The following is a 9,151-nucleotide window of genomic DNA, read 5'->3' on the forward strand; positions in this document are numbered from 1 at the left end:
GAGCTGCATGTGTTGTGCTTTCGTGGAAACATAGTGCCGTTTTCTGGCCACTGCTGGTAATGCTCCTGATAGACTCCAGGAGGCCTTCTCCACCCTGACAAAAATGTGTTAAAATGCATTAAAAATCAATAAAAAAGGGATTGTTTTATTCCTTTGCCAGACCTGTTCAAGAGGGAATATTCAGATTATTTACTTAAATAAAATATTCTGCAAAGTGTTTATTAATTAATTGTTTATGTCATTATTTAACCCTCCTGTTATGTTCGTTGCTCAGGAACAGAAATAATGTTCTAGGGTCAATTTGACCCGGGGCATGTTTAATTATACAAGTGTCAGAAATCAAAAAATACCAATACAAATTGTTTATATTTCATTATTAACCATCTCAATCAGTATTTATTTATTGACCCCTCACAGATCATTCACTTTATTGTTATATTTTGGTGAGTAACAGATTTTTTTTAATGAAAATCTTATGAATGTATTGAATTAAATAAAATGATATGTAATTTTACTTCGGCTGCAAATTTCTTCATTTCATCTTTTTTTAAATCTTATTTTCATTTTTTATGCCAAGTTTATTCTTATAATTTTTATATAATAGTTTTTTTTACATTATTATTAATTTAGTTAATTAGTTTGTTTATTGATCTATTATTATTATTTTTATTTTATTTTAAACTCAGTTCTCCATCATCAATTTTATCTTCATTTCATCTTTTTTTAATCTTTATTTTCTCCGTATTTTTATACCAAATAAGTTTATTATTATTGTTCTAATTATGTTTATTATTATTATAATCATTATTAATTTAGTTAGTTTGTTTGTTTATTGATCTAGTATTTTTATTTTTTAAATTGATTTTATTTTTATATTTTTAATTTATTTTTATTTTATCTTAATTCTGAATATATTGTTATGCCATGTAATGCCACCATTGTAAAGCACTTTGCTATTAAAATAAAATATTATTCATTAAGTTAGTTAGTTAGTTATTTGTGTTTATTTCTCTTCCTGTAAAACTCACATCTCCACTACAAATGTTTCCATCTCAGTCTTTATTGTTAAAACCCTCTGTACAGCATCATGTAAACCGCTCATCATTCAGAATAAAATGTGACTCTTTATTTCCATTCATCGAGGTGAGATAAGCAGAAACGTCGGTTGGAAGTCAGTAAGGTTTAAGAAAGACAGTTTATTCAGCAGGGGTCAAAGGTGAAGGGTCACAGGGGAGAGAGAGGGTCCGGAGTAGAGTTGTTACTGCTGAATGCGGCGGATGGACTGGATCTGAGGGGTCTGGCAGTGGGAGCCAAACTCCCTGAAGTGTTTGAACTCCCCACAGTGACGATCACACTCCATGATATACTGGTATCCACGGTAACCAGGGTACTGGTAGCACACAAAGCTGTTGGAAACACAGAAACACAGAGAAGGAAGCATGAAATGAAATGTTGCAACATTCGGTTGTGAAACCAGGATTATTTTTAAACTTCTGCTGCTGCCAATCAGGAGTGTTTCATTGTTTTATATAAAAAGTTCATTTAAAGAAAAATGTCACTTTTTTATGAATATCTTTAAATATTATTCAATTATTTATTCATTTTAGTAAAATTTTCAATTTTTGTCTTCTAATGTAGAAAATGAATGAAGAGTGTTTAAAAAAAATCTCAATAAATAGTTAATTTAGAGAAAAATTTCACTTTTCTACAAACATCTTTAATTATTATTCAAATTATGTCTTCTAATGTAGAAAATCTATAAGGAGAGTGTTTTTAAAAAAAAAGTTAATCTAAAGAAAAATGTCACTGTTTTAAACATCTTTAATTATTATTCAAATTATGTCTTCTAATGTAGAAAATCTATAAGGAGAGTGTTTTTAAAAAAAAAGTTAATCGAAAGAAAAATGTCACTGTTTTAAACATCTTTAATTATTATTCAAATTATGTCTTCTAATGTAAAAAAAATCTATAAGGAGAGTGTTTAAAAAAAAGTTAATCTAAAGAAAAATGTCACTGATTTAAACATCTTTAATTATCGTTCAATTATTCATTTATTTTAGTGAAATTGTAATCTTTTTTTTTTACTTTGAATGCTGAAAATCAATAAAACCAACGTTTTTAAAATTTACTAGCTTAGCTTGAAAACATCATGACAATGATTTAAAAAGTTGACTTTTTTTATGCAGTCATTTATCACAGCCCCTGTAACATCACAGCTCTACTTTTTGTGCAGAAACTTTCCAGTGGAAAAGAAATATGTGATGCAGAAGGAGAAGAGACTCACGCTCCAGACTGGATCCTGAGAGAGCCAACTTCATTGTTGCACCAGCCCATGGCCTGCAGGGAGGGATAGTCGTCACTAAGCTCGCCCTTACGGCCCAGGAAGTTCTCACGCTCATAGATGGTCATACGACACTCTCTGTGGTTCTGCAGGGAGGCAAAGAAAACAAAGTCAGGAACAAAAGGGACAAACTCAAGACAAAAACAATGCATTCCGCTCAGTCAAACCCTTTTTTTCTCCCTTTTTTAATGTATTGACCAACAATTTCATCCCTACGTGTATTTTGTTCACCATGACAGACTGAGGATTTCATCTTAAAATGTTAATAAAACATGAAAATCAACATACCATACGGTCAGCATCATATATTAGTAAATTATTCGTCATGTTTTATTTCCCAGTTAAAGTCCAGTTTCTTATATTTTAATTTAAATGCAGATTTATCACAGGTTCATTATTTATAGGTTCAGTTTAATTTTAATGTATGTTCAATGCATGTTTGGATGCTGCTAGTGGATGCTTGAATTTTTAAGAGAGAAAAAAGATACTAAGTTCCAAAAAAATCTATTTAAATGCATTAAAATATAAAATAAACTAAATACTTAAATGTAGAATAACAATTAAATATATAGTGAACAGAAAGAATATATTATAATGCATGAGAATGTTTTTTAAAAATACTTAAAAATACATATACTATCACGATTAATGAAAAAAACTCTTATAATAGTATAATAATTATAAATGCAATAAATGTAATAAAAGGGAGTGTGTCATTGTGATATTTCCCCACATTAAAGCACTTTTCAAGTACTAAAATTCAAATGTTTTCAAGGATTCCAGCCCCCGTAGGAAGCCTGTATATGTGAGTTCACATCTACAAACACAGAGCTGATATTTATGGAGCAATGAGAATATATCTTTATATACATTATTTGTGACTTACAGCACAGGCGATAGGTCTGAAGGAGGTCATCCTCTCGATGTGGTAGGCGTTGCTGCCTCCGAAGGCGTCACACTGAGGGTACTCTCCCCTCTCCAGGACAAACTGCTGCCCCTGGTAGGAGGCGTGCTCGTAACCGACCCAGCTGGAGGGAAAACATCCTCGGTTACTGCTGTCTCACTCTGAAATATCTCAATTATTACTACTTTCATTTTACAGAACAGTAGGTCTCTATCCTATCATGGTACAAGAGTTACACCCCAAAAATTGTGATATATTGTGATACTGTGAGCAAAGAGCTGCATTGATATGTTCTTTTCTTTGTTTACGTTTGTTTGTTTGTTTGTTTGTTTGTTTGTTGTTAAATTTTGTCTCCCGTTTTTAATATCGCTACTATTTATTCATTTTGCTTTAATTCATTTATTTTAAATCTAACACTGACAAGGAATGCACTTAATTTCATTGTACACGTGACAATAATGATAAAGAAGTCGTGTCTTTAATTCAATTATTGTAGAACTTTTTTGTCTTCTAATGTTGAACATCTACAAAGAGAGTGTTCAAAAATATTGATATATATATTTCACTTTTCTATAAATATCTTTCATTATTATTCAATCATTTATCTATTATAGTAAAATTGTCCTTTATTTGTCTTCTAATGTTGAAAATTGAGTTTTATATAAATAGTTAATTTAAAGAAAAATGTCACTTTTCTATAAACATCTTTCATTATTAGACAGAATATTTAGCCATTTTACTAAAATTGTAAAAAAAAAAAAATGTCTTTGAATGCTGAAAATCAATAAATCCAGCGTTTTTAAATTTTCTTGATTTGAAAACATCATAAAAATGATTTAAAAATTAGCTTTTTTCTTTCAGCCTCTGTAACATCACAGCTCTACTTTGTTGCAAACTATCTTCTACAAATCTCTGCATGTAGAATCGATACAGTATCACAAACAATAAAACCGTGATTCTGAAATGAATCGATATTTTCTATATTTTCTATAAATCTGTCTCTTTTCTCCCAGGTTTGTGTGTGTACTCACGCTCCGCTCTCCACTCTCAGGGAGCGAACGGTCTCGAAGCCGAACTCCATCACGTTGCAGCACTCGGAGGTGAACTCATGGCGGCGGCCCTGGAAGCACTCCTCGTCGAAGACAATGATCTGAGAGGAACAAACACGGGTTAAACACTTATTTTAATTCTTCTTCCTATTATTATCTTTTAAAATTTAAGTCATAATGTCATGTTGTGTGTTTCTAGTGTTGAAAACTGTTAATTAAACATTTAAATAGGAAGTAAATGCATAACATTGAGTTCGTTTTGACCAAATTGGTAGTGACTAAATATTTTTAAAATTAAAATCATGATAAAGAAATGTCAGCTCTGCATGAAATGCTGATGATAAATTTTTAATTTATTTATGTTGTTTTTAAAAACTGAATAAATTTACCTCAGTTTTCTGCTGTTTCACTTCAGCAACAAATTATTGTATTTATTTTAATCTAAGTTATATCTTATCAGATTTTATTTAACTATTTATTCATTTTATTCATCATTTTTTTAAAAGCAGTCATATTTTTTAGTTTTAAGACGATGTTTATTAATTTTATTACAAACATAAAATTGTGTGAGTTGTTACTAAATTCAGAGAACAGGTTATTTTTCAACCTAATACTATTTTTTTCTGAATAAAATTTGAGAAATGTCAGCCATGCCTAAAGAGGTGCTAATAAATTGTGTAATTTTATTAATTTTAATTTAAAAATTGATTCACTTCTGATCTCTTCTGTTCACCTTCTACCATATTACAATATTATATTTATTTTATATAATTTAATTTAAAGGTGCCATGTTAATCTGTTAATAATTTATCATGTGGAAATAATGAAATAATCAATAAGAACAGAGTCTAAAAAAAGGACAAAGAAGAAATAAACCATTAGTTCAGAGCCATAAAATGGATGAAAGGTTATTTTCCACCCTGACAAACTACTTTCAGCATCAGAACTATGATACAGAAGTCTAAAGGCCCAATTATTTGCCTTTAAAATTGAGTTTCCAGCGCTCTAACATTTGTTCTGAAGTGGCAGCTCAGCCCGAAGAGCCGGTGATAAATCGTCTGCCCTTCCCAGCTGAGACATTTTAATAGAGACGGCTGGGAAAAAAAAATAAAAAATAAAGTAAAAAAGGCCTCCAGAGAGGTGATGTATGAATGTGCAGACTCACCTTCCAGTGGCCGGAGAACTTGGTGCAATGGTGAGTCATCTTGTCTGCAAGGAAAGACGAAATATTAAGCAAAAACCTCGAGAACACAGATGACAAGATGACACAGGAAAAGAGTCTCAGAGAGTGATGGTGAACTTTAGTGTTTTTCTATGCAGATGATAAGCTGTTAGTGAGCATTAAGGCCTGACTGAAAACACAAACTCTCTTTTCACAAAATGCACAGAAAAGAGGCTAAATCTAGACTTTTTTCTATCTTTTTTATCTGAGTTTGCTCCCTGCTGCTGCTGCTGCTGCTGCTGTTTATCACTGCTGCAGTTTGGGCCCCGGACCCCGTGTTTGGGGCTCTGTGTGTGTGTGTGTCTGGCCCCCTGTCCTGCTCTCTGTGCTGGTTCTGAGGGCTCACAGGGACTCACCTTGCTTTGATGCCCTTGGGGTGTCCTGCCGTGAGAGTGAGAGGAGCGTCGCGCCCCCACCCTTTTAAAGCCTCCCCTGGCAGGGGGCCATGCTGAAAGCCCCGGCTCAGCAGAGGGGGCGGGGCTTGGGCTCTTTGTGCCCCCCGACAAAAGGGCCACAGATAGATAATCTGTGGACGGGGCAGAAGTGCAGACGCCACATTATCACCGTGTGGCGGTGGACACACGGACACACACCACATGGAGCTGAGCACAAGGGACACTATCACCGTCACTGCTGCTTTTAGTTTTATTTCTAAAAATGATTCTATAAAATATTTATTTATTATCATATATTTTTTATTTGTTTTCTTTTGTCATTATTTTTTTAATTTAAAATTATTTTTAAACACATGTATTTATTATTGTAATTTTTCTTGTTTTCTTTCTTTTATTTATTTATAATTTTTTTGTCTCCGTCCTATATTTTTTTGACACATTGCATAATTAACAATAAAAATATTGATATAGTTCAATACAAATAAGAAACGGTCACTATTGTTTTTAGTTTTTTATTTAAAAATGCTTTTTGAATTTATTTGTATATTTTATATGTTTTTCAATTTTTTTTAAATTTGACATAATGCATAAATAAATGAATAAAAGTTTAATACAATAAATAGTATTTTTGTCACTATTGTTGTTGTTTTGACTATTTTTATTATTATCATTTTTATAATAATTTTTATTATATAATTTATAGTTTTATTTCATATTACATTTTTTATTCATATTATAGAATAGTATAACTATTTGTTTGTTTTTCTTCTACATTTGTTTATATTGAAAAGAAGATTGTTATTACTGCATTTATTTATTTAAGTCATTTCATTTTTAATTGTATTTGACACAAACTATTATAGGTAAATAATTTATTGTTATTATCATTTTATAGTTTTATTTAATAATGTTATTTTTATTTATTTAATTATTTAATCTTTAACGTCAGTTCTCATCTCACCTGCCCAGATATCTGAGTTTTTCAACAAATTCATCTTTAAATTTGCTTAATTTTTGGCAAATAAATTAAACTCAAAAAGACTTGAACCAAAACTGTACAACATCATACAAAAACAAGAAATTATTCAAGAGGCGCTGCCATATTTGCAGGATATTATCAAATATTTATATATAAATGTTTCATTTTTTGTCAATATTGGTTTATTACAAATTCCGACTGCACAGGAACATATTTCACATTCTGACTGCAGAACGAAACAAAAACACTTCATGTTGATTTAAGGAGATTTTCTTTGCAGATAGTGTGTGTGTGTGTGTGTGTGTGTAATACAGGAAGTTATTCATGCAGCAATACTTGACAGTGACTCTCCTCTGATGACTCTGAGAGTTACAACATAAAGTTCCTGCAAAAAATCATCAAAAAACCTGTCCTTGACATTTAAAAAGATAAAAGTCCTCAGTGTGTGTGTGTGTGTGCATGTGTGTGTGTGTGTGTGTGTGTGTGTGTGTGTGTGTGTGTGTGCGTGTGTGTGTGTGTGTGTGTGTGTGTGTGTGTGTGTGTGTGAGTGACTTACATAATCACCACTTGTAGACAGGAGCACTGAGGCAGCTCGACTCTCTGAACAAAAACAATTTATTTCCTGTCAGCTCAGAAGAATCTATGCACCAAATCTGTATTTCACAAAATCTGTAAAGCCACTGAAACCAGATTCTATTCTATTCTATTACGTTATATTATACTAAATTATATTTTATTATATTATATTACATTATATTACATTACATCATATTATATTATATTGTATTATGTTATATTATAATAAATTATATTATGTTATATTATATCATATGATATTGTATCATATTATATTATATTACAATATATTATACTATATGACCAGTAGTGGTTTTTAAGTGTTCTTGAGTATTTCCATTTTATGACATTTTATACTAAATACAGAACTTTTTTTCTGCAGCACATTTGTTTTTGTTACTTTGCTGAATAAGATTTATGATATAAAATATCAACAGCAAATAAATTAGGATGTATTACTATCGATTAAGGTCAGAAAATGTATAAAATCACCACAGTTTCAAGATTAGTGTCACCAATATCCGACCAAATGTCTCTTCTTCTGTTCCTGAGTTTTGGCCAGAAAAATGTTTTTTTTTGCAAACATTATGACCTCACAGTCAAGGTGAACTTTTGGATATAAAATGTCATAATTTTATCATCTCATCCTACGAGAAACGAGATTTTAGGTAAAATGTGTCATGATTAGCAAATAAAAAGCAAAATATATTTTGTTATAAATGTAAAAAAAAAAAAATTTAATCAGTTCATCTTTGAGTCCAGGTAAAGTGGAAATGTTTGTCTTTATCTGAGAGAGAGACTCAGAGCTCGGGTCAGACTGAGTTTGTGTCACATTTAAAGAATTTCCTCGAGGCTTTTTCCTGAGATATTAGTTCACAAGAACGAGACAGACAAGTGGATTTTTGTGACAAATTTAAAGAAATGTCCTCCAGGATTTCCTGACAGTGATGTCTCACTGTCTACAGTAGCCATTGACCTCCAAAATGTAAACAGTTCATCCTGCTGGGCCGGGTCGCGGGGGCAGCAGGCTGAGTCCCTCTCCCCACCACCAGCTCCTCCTGGGGGACACGAGGCGTTCCCAGACCGGATGAGACACGTAATCCCTCCAGCGTGTTCTGGGACTTCCCCGGGTGTCTGAGCTCCTCAACAAAGAATCTCATTTCAGCCGCTTGTATCTGCCACCTCATTCTTTCAGCCAATACTCAAAGCTCCAGAGCAGAGGTCTTCTTCTTGTAGAAGATGACTGTGGCATCTCTGGGAGGTTGTAGATCTGGATTGGTGTGTGATCAGGCCAATCCGGGAACGGACACCTCTCCTATATTTGGGCCATGTGTGGGTCGGTGCGGCGTTCTGGATGCCCTGTTCTTTCTTGCTGCATGTTTCTGCTCGGCGAGGTGGATCCTCCGGTCCTCTGCTGTCTGGACGCCTGCGGTAATAAGTCTGCTCCAGGTAGGACGGTCTGAGGCGTGCGTCTCCCAGGATTCAGTGCTGATGTTGAAATCCTTCAGGGACCACTTCAGGCTGTCCTTAGGTACATTTCCATTAGGTACTTTCCCCTCTAGTGAGCCGTTATGGGTGTGGCTTTGGAGAGAGGATCCGCCCAACTTCCCCGGCTCAGAAAGTACCTGCCTCGGGTAGGTAACAGCACCACATCATCTGCAAACTGGATGCTGAAGGGTTAACAT

The 9,151-nt window shown here is 33.0% G+C and overlaps 1 protein-coding gene across 1 annotated transcript; it reads right to left on the reverse strand.

The window, feature by feature from the left end:
- Window positions 1-1,052: 1,052 nt before the first annotated feature.
- On the reverse strand, window positions 1,053-7,603 carry cryba4 (crystallin, beta A4). The gene is made up of 7 exons (XM_059357641.1): window positions 7,447-7,603; window positions 5,873-6,042; window positions 5,460-5,503; window positions 4,277-4,395; window positions 3,228-3,369; window positions 2,285-2,427; window positions 1,053-1,406 (listed from the first exon to the last, which is right to left on the reverse strand). Exons 3-7 carry the CDS (start codon window positions 5,496-5,498, stop codon window positions 1,259-1,261), a joined length of 591 nt encoding a protein of 196 aa, XP_059213624.1. The 5' UTR covers window positions 5,499-5,503; window positions 5,873-6,042; window positions 7,447-7,603; the 3' UTR covers window positions 1,053-1,258.
- Window positions 7,604-9,151: the final 1,548 nt, after the last annotated feature.

This window comes from Centropristis striata, chromosome 19 (genome assembly GCF_030273125.1).
Source record: "Centropristis striata isolate RG_2023a ecotype Rhode Island chromosome 19, C.striata_1.0, whole genome shotgun sequence".
NCBI lineage: Eukaryota > Metazoa > Chordata > Actinopteri > Perciformes > Serranidae > Centropristis > Centropristis striata.

What these genes read in the sequence shown, in the direction of transcription:
- cryba4 (XM_059357641.1), bottom strand. Translation starts at nt 5,498, where the DNA reads ATGACTCACCATTGCACCAAGTTCTCCGGCCACTGGAAG. An exon ending in TCAGACCTATCGCCTGTGCT is followed by an intron (nt 2,428 to 3,227) that starts GTAAGTCACAAA and finishes GCCTCCCTGCAG; the next exon opens with AACCACAGAGAGTGTCGTAT. An exon ending in CTCAGGATCCAGTCTGGAGC is followed by an intron (nt 1,407 to 2,284) that starts GTGAGTCTCTTC and finishes TGTTTCCAACAG; the next exon opens with CTTTGTGTGCTACCAGTACC.